General features: G+C 39.8%; 1 protein-coding gene across 10 annotated transcripts in view; it reads right to left on the minus strand.

The window, feature by feature from the left end:
* FGGY (FGGY carbohydrate kinase domain containing) overlaps window positions 1–13,100 on the minus strand; it is a 325,564-nt gene that overhangs the window by 34,094 nt on the left and 278,370 nt on the right. For all 10 annotated transcript variants that reach the window (XR_013931025.1, XM_080406372.1, XM_080406370.1 and 7 more), the window contains 4 exons: window positions 12,517–12,624; window positions 9,119–9,180; window positions 3,913–4,060; window positions 2,137–2,211 (listed from right to left, as the gene is read on the minus strand). Coding sequence is in view for 9 of the 10 variants with exons in the window: in XM_080406372.1 (XP_080262498.1) it covers window positions 2,137–2,211; window positions 3,913–4,060; window positions 9,119–9,180; window positions 12,517–12,624 (393 nt within the window). In the remaining variant the exon portion in view is untranslated. The remainder of the gene's footprint in view (window positions 1–2,136; window positions 2,212–3,912; window positions 4,061–9,118; window positions 9,181–12,516; window positions 12,625–13,100) is intronic.

Consider the following 13,100-nt stretch of genomic DNA (forward strand, 5'->3'; position numbering starts at 1 on the left):
TCCGTCTTAACTGTTGCATTGCATTTTGCAATGAATAGTTAAAAGGATATTCTCTTTCACTACTTCTGAAATTCAAATTTATTAACAACTTCTCTCACAACATACACATGTCAAAGGCCCTGAGAAAGAACATGCTGTGAAAATTATTTTGTGTTTACCTGCCTGGAAAATTGTATTCACATGGCAATTTAAATTAAAACCAGACTTATTTCACTGGGGCGGGGTGGGGGTGGGGAACAAACTAATTTAATCCTGGATTGGAGAAAATGCAAATCGAGGGGCTTCAAATGCAAATTTTATATAAAAAGAAAAAAGCCTCTCCTACTGAAAAGAAAACTAGAGATTAACATTCTGTGGGCAGGCCTACACGTTTTACATGATTTTTACTTGGATTTAAAGTTTGTCTTGCACCCCTTGAAGACGGCTAATGGCACAGGGCTGGGGCTGTCCTGAACTAGAACTGTTTCTTTCAACAAAAGTGAAGCTAAAATCGGGAGTGACAGCGTACGGGAGGAAAAATAAATTTCCGAGGTATCACATTAGCAATTAGCAAATAGTCAAACCCAAGTCTACTCTGTCAACTTTTTAGTTACTGTTTCAAGAGTGTTTTAGGAAAACTGAATTTCCATTAACTTACAATGAAAAGAAAACCATGGTACAGCCTTGTTATATTAAATCTCATGATCGGCACAATTAGCTACCAAAAAGATATGCAGATGCTGAATTTAGTGTTCAACACAGTATCTGTGTTTTACAATAAATTTTGAGTTGTATCATATAATGAGATAATAGGTGACTTTCCCAGGATTTCCAGCAGAGAACGTTTCCACTTCATTAGCACGATATAATTAACGGAGCACCTGTTCAATACTGGAAAGTCTCTTTCAGGGGCAGTATCAGTCGCTGGCATTGTTTAAACTCTCCTAGGCATTCTTATTTAAATGGTGGGATTATACTGAAGCATCAGGTACAACCAAGCTATATTCATCTTAAAAGGGGTCAGAACTCACAACAATGAATTCCAGGCTGGGGTTAAGTTCTCATTATTTGCTGAAGAGGGAGGGTTAACACATAAGATGTACAATTCACAGTAAATTTACAGCAGCCGCCCACCCTCTACATCCCAGATGGCTGACCCAGCCTAGCAAAGTTGTTGTTTAACCAGTAGAGGAGTTTGGAAGTTTTCCAACTGAACAGAGTTTTGTCAGGAAAACTCCCCAATTCATCACACTGTTAATGTTTTGCAAAAACACCTCAATTTCAACAAACTTAAAAAAAGACCACAAAAAACCAAAAACCCCCCAAAAAACCCCAAACACAAAAAGGATGTCAAAGGAACGTCAATTTCAGTCACCAAACCCCCAGGGACAGCATGCCCCATTGAAAATACCCAGCACCAGGGTTTCAAAACAACTTCTTTGACCCAGGTTTTCACTTCAAAATAGAATTTCTTGTGAACTGGAAATCCTGGGTTCAAAAGAAAATTAGGACAGGAACGAAAGTATTCCAATAAAGTGACCCATGTCCGCAGGCCAGCCCATGAGGCAGCTGCACAACGGCAGTCCCCCCTGCCCTCGCGGAAGGGCAGCCCCCAGCCGCCCGTGCGACACGAGGCAAGGAAGGGCTTGCCCTGCAGCAGGGAAACCAAGGGACCAGGGATCTGCTCGGTTGGGTCCCTAGCGTAACCAACTAGATCACAGCCCCACTCCAGCCTGCCGTGGCACAGAGTTCTGACTCCTCTAACAGGCAGGCAGGGGAAATCCATGGATTTAGGAACAATCTGAAGCTGAGGCATTTAGGGGAGCGCAAGTTCCTCCATACAATTGCCAAAGCTTTTTTTGCCCCCACTCCCTCATCTTCCCACCATGTTAACACTGCCACACATAGCATCAGCCTCTTTCCTCACATCTGCACTAGAGGCAAAAGCTTTTTCGGGGAACGTTTTCTGCACGGTCTGTCGATTATCCTACAGCAGGGAGTAGTCACCAGTGTGGGTAAACAATATCTTGCTCCTTTAAGAAGTCCATTAAGAGAATTCATCTATTATTAGAAATCTGTTTAGCAGAAGGGAATGATCAGTCTGCCACAGAACACGAAACAATTCATTTATTCTTTTATGCACTTAAAATGGCTTACAGCAATGGCTTGAATCGTGGCCAAGTAGATAAGGGCAAGTTCATCCAGACCCCCAGACAATGTTAGTCCAACAACCTGTGCAAAGATCAAAAAGAAAAGGTACAAATCCAGCCAAAGTAAAACTATTATTTTCTATGGTTTCTTGTTGTAACAAGTTTTAAGTGCTAATTCTAAGCCTTACTTTTGTGAGCTGTACACATAATGTTATGTTAAACATGTTATTCCTGATCTGGGGAAGAACCACATAAATTGTTCTTGCCCTTGCAAAAAAGTAAAGAACAAACAGCATATTGTAGGGGATTAGAGATAGATTAACTCTGACAGTTTTACGTTATGACTCAGATATTGCTCCTCAATGTATTTAATGTAATAATATGAAAATGCTATTACATAAAAATAACTTTTTAAAAGCATTTCTCCCCCTCTCTTCCAAGCACCCTAACACTGAAACACAATTAATAATTAAAGACTATATCTTAGCCTCCTTCACTCTGACATAAATCAATACTGCACTGTAGTTACCCTGGATTAATATCAGCATAGGCAAGACCTGAAAGCAGCCGTAACTGTGGCAGAAAAAATGTGTTGCTATTACCAGTAGTGTCTGCATACAGCCATCACATCAAGGAAATTGTAATTCTGCTGCAGCCCATAATTCTTTTGTAAAATAATACAGGTATTATTAGAACCCCAAAAATATGTAAGCCATCTTTTTTTCTTTTGTTAATGTTTCCCTCCTTTGTGGTCCAAAATGTGTTGCAGCGCGTACGCCTGCCTACCCCTTCCTGTCTCAACCTCAGATATAGCAGATTTTGGTGCTGGTGAGTAGCTTGAGATGCTCACTTCAAGGACAATATGCCATTTTGAAGTACATGTTTACATTAATCACCAGGCATTTTGATATCAAATCATACCGTTATGACATTCTTCTGTTACTAGTTCTGCACAGTAACATCGTGGCTTGTGACCTAGCCAATCTACCACCGTAAAGTTCAGTGAAGGGAAACATCCAAACATTGAAAGACGATGGAAAATCCCCCCAGCAGAGGTTCTCTGGTGAGCTTCCAAATGCTGCTCTTTCTGGTCCCAGACTGCAATGCTCTGAAAATGTCTTTGTACAGAACACAATATTTCAATCCCTTCAGGTTCCAAAAGGAGCAATTTTAAAAACACAAGCCAGAATCAGATCAGGTTTGCCTTTGAACAAAGGTGTATGAAGCACCATAGTTACATATTTCCTATCCAGAGAGCATCTGTGCCCATTTCTAAAATCAAGCAGAGGAGCTTTGCAGTTCTGTTGAAATTTACTACCCAGCAACTGTAATAGAGCGTATTTACTGCACATTTATCTGTTTAAATCAAGCAATCTCTCCTTAGAATATTTAATTCCTTTCCCAAATAGGCATACCCAAATTTATCTTGAAATTCATTGCAATGGATATGCAAAATTCAGTAGACAGGTGAGTTAAAACCAGCAAGTGCTGCTAGTCAGTGCTCTGAAATGTGATTCCTAAGAAAGATATTGGGACACACACAACACTCCTCATATTTTCTGAAAATAAATGTGGCTGTAGTGATATCTCAACTACAATGATCTCTGGTTTTCTACTGAAATGTTAGCACACCTCAAAATGCAGCAAGAAACCCAAATCCTATGGGATAGTTTAAATAGCTAAGGAGGAGTATGCTCAAAATTGAGAAAAGCTCCTTCCAAGCTTTTTTTTTTACTTTTTTCACCCTGTATTGACCTTTCTGCAAAGACAGACTGTTTCTTACCATGCCCTTTAGTGTCAGATCTGTTAAGGGAGATCTGTTACCATGGAAATCTGGCCAAACATGTAAATCAACAGTGAGGAAACCCACAGGCAAAGATTTCTTAATCAGATCCAGGTGACTGTTCAAGTACGTATATATACTGTGAGCACTAGAAGAAAAACAAGTTGGAAAAAGAGTGGGGGAGGTTATTCATCAAACATAAAACATTCGTACTACCATCAAATGCAGAAAACCCATCAATGAACGGCAAATCCCAAATCAAAAACAAAGGGGGAGAAAGGCAAAGGCGAGTGCTGGCGGAGGCCGTGGCGCTGCGGAGCGGGGGGTGTCCATGTGTGCATCCACCCCGCGGGCCAGCCGACCCCTGTTTGACAGGAGGAAGGGAGAGAATGGCAGTTTGTGATCTTGAGCCTGTACGTTGACTCCTACAGGCCCCGAGACGAGCCAGAGCTGTTTGGTATTTGGGGGGCAGGTGATGCTCGTCTCAAAGAGAAAGGCGCTGACAAAGCTAGAGGAAAGCAAGCTGAGAGAGAAGAATAAGGAGGATTCCAGACAGAAACAAAAATCAAATTCCTTCACAAATATTCAAAAATTTCTCTGATTAATCAATAGCACTGGACTTACAGCTTTCCTTTTTTAAACCATAATTATTTCACTGTGTGTTATGATTAAAATGCAGCACTAAGGGTGGAGGACAGAAAGTAAGCGGCTGCTGTTTTAGGGAGGAGCTGAACATGGGCCTAAATAGATCGTGTCTAAGTTCAGATACTACACCCAACTCCACAATATCCAACAGACTTTTTCCTGGACCAAAAGTAATATTAGGACTAACAGTGGATTCCTCAGTGCTTTGGCTTGCAATGACTCTAGTGACATTCCATTTTAAAAATGCTGCAATTATGCTCAGAATATTTTTTCAAACACTCATGATAAACAGATTCATATATATTTTTCAACTCCTTGGAAATCTCTAAGTGGGGCATTTAATTCTAGACATGTGAGTCAATAACAGCATCTAACCCTAATTACAATTGATTAGTCATTGTCTCATCCACTGTAGACCCAAACAGTGATATCCATTTAGCCTCTACATGTATATTCAATCATGCACTAATGAGATCCCTAAGGGAATTTGGCATATGCTTTACTAGTTTGACTTCTGACCTGCTAGCAGCTGTATATTTATACTTTGCATTCAACCATTCAGCTGCATGTTTTTTCAATTATACCTTACCATGTGTACACTATCAGAGGATATCATTCAAAATGAAGTACACTTGGAAGACATTAAAATAACTAATTTACATCATTATTCACGTACTTTAAAATGCACTTTATGTGTCTTCCTGGACCTGAATTATGATAATTTTGAGGTCACAATCATTTTTCCCCCCTTGTAAAAATGGCCCTGTTTTCTACATCCTTAAAGACTGCACTATAAGCAATACATGCTAAGGACAAAGTAATTTTATTTCCAGTCTAAATCATGGCCTGACTGTTCTGAAGGAAGAGAAAGGAAAGCTTCACTCAACCACAGACCTACCAGACATCCCAGCTTCTATCTGATCTCCATCCTGCTTGATTACTCTCACAAGGATAAGCCATTCGTGCAGCTCTGACAGAACACCAGGACTGTAGAAGAGGCTGAAGTTCAGCCAAATACGCTGAAGACCCACATAACCTTGGAATTACACTTTTTTTTTCCCACACCTTTTAGTGGTTTTTTTTTATACATATAGACATGGATTCAAGGCACTACATTTGGACTGAGTGACTGGCAAAAATCCTTTGAACACTTGCCTGTTCCAGTTTACCATGTTTCTGTTACACATAGTATTACACCATCAGCTCTCTGGAGCTTCTTCTGTTCTATGAGAAGGTATCGGTAGCAGCTGGATCTGACTTGCAGAGTTGAGCACAAGCTATTGCTATTAAAAAGGTACAATGCTGAAAGTGGAGAGTAAGAAATCAATGCAAGTTTGCTCAGGGTGATGCTCATATTTGGAACGTCGCTTCAGAAGGCACAAGAGGTTGGTATTTAATCTGTTCAGGAATCCTGGAAGATGCCAGCAGGTATCTTTCAGGAAAAAAAAGAAATCTAAAGATTTTAGATTTCTAAATCTAAAAAAAGGGCTCTAAAACATCTAGAGGTACAGAGAACTGTCAAATATGATGATTATATTCCTCTTGAAAGATCCCAGAATTGCTGATAGATAACGTGTGTGTAACTTCCAACGCTTTTTTTCAGAAGACATCTCTTCAAATGGGGAGAGAGCATGGAGGAGTACAGGAAAGGAAATTCTGTCCTAAAACAGCACTTTACAAAATGCCAAAGGGCATATAATCTTTGCTGTCAAACAGTTGGACACTTTTTTCCTCCAGAAGATTAGAACTGTGATTCTAGGAAATAGAAGTATTCAAACTTTAAAGCATAAATTATCATATTATTTCTTTCTTTGTTGTGTTTTTTTTTTTTTCTCTACTCTAGCCTACCTATACAGGATTTAACTTACCAGTGATGGCTAGATGACAGACCTAGACAATACATAGATTGAAGAGCAAAAGTGCTACATACACAGCAAGTTCTGCAATGCAGTGAATTGCATGAAAAAAACCAATTTTGTTGTTCACAGAGTATGCCAATTAGTTAGACCAAATGCTAAATTTACAGCTGTCCAGAAACTCCTCATGTAATTCAACCCTCTCCACTTCCAGTAAAAGGGAAGAGAACATAGGAATAGTACTGGGAGCATTGCACAAGACTGGTCTTCAGCTTGTACAAGCGGTCAGTAGGAGCTGGTTTCTGGCAAGTTCGTCTAAGCCGCTCACGCCCTAACAAGTTACCGCAACAGTGATAAATGCAGCTTGCAAACCCTTGCTGCTGGTACAGGCGAAGGAACAGAAGTCTGCCCAGTGAAGCTTCTGAGATCAGCCACCCAAGCAGGCAGTTTGCCATTGCAAACCTACTTATTAGCAGCGTTAGGAGCTTGGGAGAAAGGAAAAACAGGTTTAGGAAGGCAGAAGTAGGTGATAGACAGCAGCAAGTAAGAGGCACGGATTTGTGACCTCAGATGTTATTTTTTAATGATCCAGACATGCACGTGCTTTTTGTCACTACAAAACCAGCTTAACTCTCTACAGTACTGCACCTAGCATGCAAAGTCAAGGTAATATGCAATTGCACACCTAAGTATGGAATTCTCAGTTTGTTTTCTTTCAGTGTTCATTTGCAATGGCTGAACAGATAGAAATTGCTACACCTGCACAGAGAATATACTAAACATAATAAACCAGATTCTCTGAAATATTCTGCTATTTCCAGGTGAATAATTTATCCTCATCACCAACAATCCCCCAAAAGGAGACACTATGTTTTTATTCACTATATGACAATGTAATTGAGCATATAATCCAAAGTTTGGGCCAACACTGTTCGCTAAAAAAAAGCCTCACATTTGCATAGCTACTGCTACTAGTCCCTATGATAAGGCTGAAGCTTGTGCTCCATCTGCAGAAAGAAATGAAGAAATAAGGAGAAAAAAATCAGTTCAAATTGCGAAGTTCCTGATTTTTGTTTATTCAAAATAAATGCTTTAATGAATATTTGAGAAGGATAGGGAGAACGAGGATGGGGGAATTAAAAAGAGACTTGTTTACTAAGTTTATAGCTATCCAAACATTTCATTAGGAGAGTATATCTGGAAAGCATTACAAAAATACCATTGAGCAAATTAACTTTATAAAATATTATCAACCTTTCTATAAAACATTATAACCCTTTTTATCAATGCTATCCTCCTCCACAGTTTTACTAACTGCAGGAAACTCAAATCAAAAGTTACAACACCATATACTCAGATAACACGGCGTTCTATTCCCAGTATTTTGTGTTAGGTGTCCTACTCACATCACAGTCCGCGCCCTTTTGCACCATGAAACTAGTTGTGGTCAGTCAGTTCAGTGCCAGACCTAGTACACACAAGCAGGCTACTCCTTTTGCCAACACAAAAAGCATGGTTTATCCTGGCATTACAGACTAACCTAATTGTTTCTCTTATACTTGTGCTTCATATGGGGGCACTGGAAAAATGGCCTGGAAGCCAAAATTTTGGAAAAAAACCCCAGATCAATCCTTATTCCAAACATACACAGATGGATTTATTTCCCGATTTCCTTTTTTAAAGAACAAAGAGAATTCTAGGAAGCATGAAACTATTTCATATTGAATGAAGTTCAATACATTTCTGGGAATACTTTTTTTAACAACAAATTAAGTCTTTAACAAACAAGTAAGGCATTGGGCCCTACAAAGCATGGAAGGGTCATCCAGAGAAACCAGGTAGCTTTATAACCCCAGGGAGGACTAAAACAACTGTGTAACTGCCTGTGCTTCATACATTTACCAGGACTGACCCTTGCCTTTTAGACTAGAGTAATAAACTGAAGATAAAATGCCAAGTTTGCTGTTTTTTTCTTTAATCTAAAGAGGAAAAAGAAATTAAACGTTAATCACATTTTCATCCAATGTGCCTAACTGTTCAGCTAAGATCTCTCTGGGAGTGATGTGAACCATCTTAAACAGAATCTAAGCCAAAACAGCTTGAAAAAGTCCAGATCTGACAGAAGTGTCTGGGCTGTCTTCATCCACCTCTAAAGCAGGCCAAACTAAAATTCCACATTGTGCACAGCCTCCTGCTCAAGGAATCCTGGAGTTACCTCCAATTCACTCCTACATCTTAGTTTTGTCTGAAAATTCATCCTGGGTTTCTCTGTTCTATTTGTGGTGCCAGGCAGGAGTTTTTCATGCAGTGGTTATACCTTCCTTCATATGACTGTTCCAAAGATACTGAATAATGTATTCCTAATTAAGCTATATCTCATCCTTGGAGCTTAATAGAGTCACCTACAAATTAAGACACATCATTAGCCTAAGGCATAAAGTGCTGAACAGGGCTGATGCTATGGTATCAAGAAATACCCTGGACTGGATATGAAAGAATTTGAAAAGCAGTAAGTTAATATCACCACTTAGATACGCTGAAGGTATCTGAGGGGAGTTTAAAGCTTTCATCTTTGAGCAATTACCTGGCAAGCTTTTGTAAATACTTCCAACCCACTATCAGACTTAATTCCCATTTCAGAATAAGGATAGACTGCATTATCAATTTGTAAGGCAGGTATATGATAAAGGAATAAGAACAGTGACCTGGCTGCAGCTTTTGACTGTAATTCCGGGAAGGCGACATGGCCTCGGACCACATGATCTATCTGAAAAAGAGGAAAGCAAAATTTTTGGGACAATTACATCTTAAAAATTCAGTCCCAGAAAAGGGTAATACAGCGTCATAACTTTAAAAAGACAAGACAGCTTCAAAATTACTCATGAGGTGTTAAATCCTAACCCTAATGAAGCCAATGGCAAAACTCCCACTGACATTACTGGATTCAGGATTTGGCTCAAAAACAGTAAGAAAAAACAACAAATGCTGCACCAAAAATAGGCAAAATGCTAAGCATGCAGCTCCTCAGCCAGAAGAGCAAGCTGAAAGGATGACTTTTTTCCTGTCCAACACTACCTGAAAGCGTGTCCCCTAGCCTCTCCCATTCTCTTGCATGCAGACCCTCATTGGGATTCTACCAGGAGCACCACCTTGGCCCAAATCCCTACAACTTTCCGTATCACACTCTTATAATAAAGCACAAGGTGTGTTGTCATCCTGATAGATGCTCCATATGTTCATTGCAGGAAACAAAACGTATACCCTGACAAGCAATTATTGCTATAAAGAAAGATCAATACAAGCTCTGTCTTATAGTAAATTGATAAATCAGCTTCTCCTTTCACTCCAGAGTGGATATCATTATTCACAAAACAAAGCATCAGGTAGAACAACATGGGCTTTTAAGACAATAATTCTGCAGGTTTTGTGGCCTCTTGATAATATGCCATCAGAGGTGACAGTAAAAGCTAAGGAAGCAAAACTACAGCTGCTGAAGTTCACCGAGTATACTCGGCAATAACTATAGGCATCGAAACCTTCTGAATATAATGAACCATACACATCTGAACACAGCAATAAAAAAAATGCACGCCTGTTCTTTCTGAGGTTTGCATCAAAGACAAAACTCAAACATGTGCATGCATTAAAAAAAGCTCAAGCCTGAATTCTGCAATCTAGCATAATCTTTTTAGAACACAGGAACAGCTCACAAATTCATAAATAAATTTATAAACTAAACACCACATATACGTGTGTGCTATGAAAACACATTACACAAAAATGTGACAGAAGTTACAAATTCAGATATTGAAATGCCCTTAATTCAAGATATGGCCACATGAGAGTTGTATCTAGAAATCCTCTCCTGCATTCTGGAGTTTACAGTTTGTGACGATGTCGTGGCATCCTTTGTCTCTGCTGTGCAGCATCCTTCTTACTATAAATTTTGAAAATCCAGTGCAAAAGCGCATCTAATACACAAACAAACAAGCTTTTTCAAAACAAATGGGAGTTCTTAATTCTTCATTTGGATTCTATCTGAATCAGTTTTCAAAATCCAACAGACTTTTCAACAGCTGTACCAATAAAAAATTTTTTGAAAGGGAAGTGTATCAGTTTTAGTTTTGAGATGTTCAATAGACTGTTCAAATTTCAGTAAAATAATTCACCTTTGGGCATAGATCAAGCAATGAAAAGAATCCCAAAGCATGTCCAATTTTTTTGTTTTCAGAAAGCTTTAAGTACGAGAAAGCAGGATCTAAAAAATACTCCTTCTTAAAGACTAGAAAGGTAACGAATGCAACCTATCCTCCACACAGGGCACATACACTGTTTCCTCCTATGGCTCCCGATGTGGTTTTTGTACATACAACCTCAAGAAAACCACATGAGATACTCTGAGAATGTTTTAATAAGACAGCTTCCCTAATATACCGAACAGTACTTAAAGCTGACTCCTGTTATGGGTCCTAACATGACCATACATTTTTTCCAGCAATTTCTTTAATGACTCAGGAATGTCTTGTTCTCTGATACTAGAATGGAAAGGATTTTAAAAATCGTTGTTCTGAAATGCCCTATCTCCCATGGTACATTTTAAGTGCAGAACCACCCTGAGCCAGCCAAGAAAAAACACTGACTTGCTGTATCCTCTCTAGAGCTTAGTTATGTGTCTTTACCCACTCCAGATTCAGCACATAGAGGCATCTCCTCTCAGAAGTGTTCTTACAGAGAAACGCACGAGGCTTGCTGTTTTCCTTTTAAAGTGGTGGTGTTACTAGCAATAATTTAATTTTACTTCTGGTTGTAGCAGTTACCTGTAAAATGGGACACACTGGTTCTAGCCCCGTCTTGACCTGAAAAATGTAAAGCTCACAAATCCCACCTGCTGAGAGTGCTTTAGCCCTGAGGCTACGGATGGGCTGGGATGGGAAGCAGAGGCTGCCCATGACTCTCCTAGGGAAGCTGTGACACTGTACAGAGAGGAAGGTCAGATTCACGTGGCCAAGGACAGGGCACGGGAGGGAACACCAATTCACAGCTCAGCGCTTAGGTGTGCCTGGGCTTCCTGATCCAGGATTATTTCTGTTTCACATTCAGTGACTGTTCCATATGGAATGTATAAATGCAGTGATGCCCCAATCTACTACTTCCTGGATGTGTACTCCGATCACTGGGCTTTTAAAAAGGTGGGTGGTGCTAGCTCTGAGTAAGCGAGCAATTACGCCTGCAATTTGGGAAAGATCAAACCCACCTGTATGTCTGGTGAGCTTACAGAGGATACCCACAGGACCGGGCCTGCCTCCTGGAGTTTCTCAAGAGGACCTGCTCACCCTTAAGAGCAGTCAGTATTTCTACAGACTGAGCAAGGAGACACACAGGGAGCTTTAGAAACTTCCAGGGTTAAGCAGCCACTTAAGGTCTTGCTGATGCTTTTGGACTCAAGCCTAAATACTGTTTTATACATCTAGCCTGTCTTTAAATTTGACTTCAGCATTTTAGTTCTGACTGACCCCTGTAAATAAGAAAATTCATTTTTAGAGAATCCAGTCTGGTTTTAATTTTTATTGACAAATTAAACTAACCTAATATAGTTAGACTCATTGCACTCAAGGAAAGAACTGAAGTGACAATATATGCGGTATCTATATAGACAGGAAAACACATTAATGTATTCTTATTCTGTCCATACATCTTTCATTTATGCTCATCAATGAGCACAGTTGTTCCATATAACACAGTATGTTATATATATATATATAAAATTGTCTTTATCTTGAAGTCTATCTCAGTCTCCTGCTAAACTAAAGAATGAATGCCCATTTGCCTGTGAAATAATAACAATCATCACCACCATCATAAAAGGAAGACATGCCCTTAATGCTCTGCCCCATGTATAATTCCCTATCAGAACACAAATGAACAGTCTGTAAGTGGCACAACAATCAACTAATTGCCTATTGCTTTCAGCAGCATGGTACCTCGTACAATCTTGTGGAGGTGTTTCAGGTAGTGCTCTGTCTGAATTGACGGTGAAGCTATCCCAAACGACAGCAGTTATGGCCAACCTCTCATCTCGGACTCTGTGTCTTCAAACACTTACCAGTTTTCCTGTAGCACTTTGACCACCCTCATTCAACCACAATCCAGGTACCATTGCAGAGAAATAAGGTCCCCAAACACCAGGCACAAAAATGGGTGTTTCACTGATCTGGAAAACCAAGAGAAAGCTCTATTGAATCAAACTGCTTGTCCAAGTGGGTACTTCACAACTCATGCAGGGCAGCTATCAGTGTCCAATACTGAAAACAACTGCTGCTCCTCCACTGGAGTTATTAACATGACTGGAGAGGTATAGGTAGAGACTTACTCTAAGGAGAACGTGGAGAAATATGTCCCTCATCTGCATCATTTTTAGATGACATGACACAGCTGCAGCAACTGATTGCACAACTGCCCCCACTCACTCCCATTTACAGAACAGCTGGGTCTGGCCACGCAGAAAGTAAGAAATTTCAGAAACAGGAGTTATACTGTACAGGGAAAAAGCAAATGTCTTGCTTCTCTAGAAAAAACACCTTACTTAGAGCAAGCAGCTGGATACAACACTCTGCTTGGCTGTCATCAGAAATACAGAAAATACAGCTAATGTAACAAGCAACTGGTGTTTACAGAGCACTCATCCCG

Source organism: Falco punctatus, assembly GCF_963210335.1.
Source record: "Falco punctatus genome assembly, chromosome: 11".
Lineage (NCBI taxonomy): Eukaryota > Metazoa > Chordata > Aves > Falconiformes > Falconidae > Falco > Falco punctatus.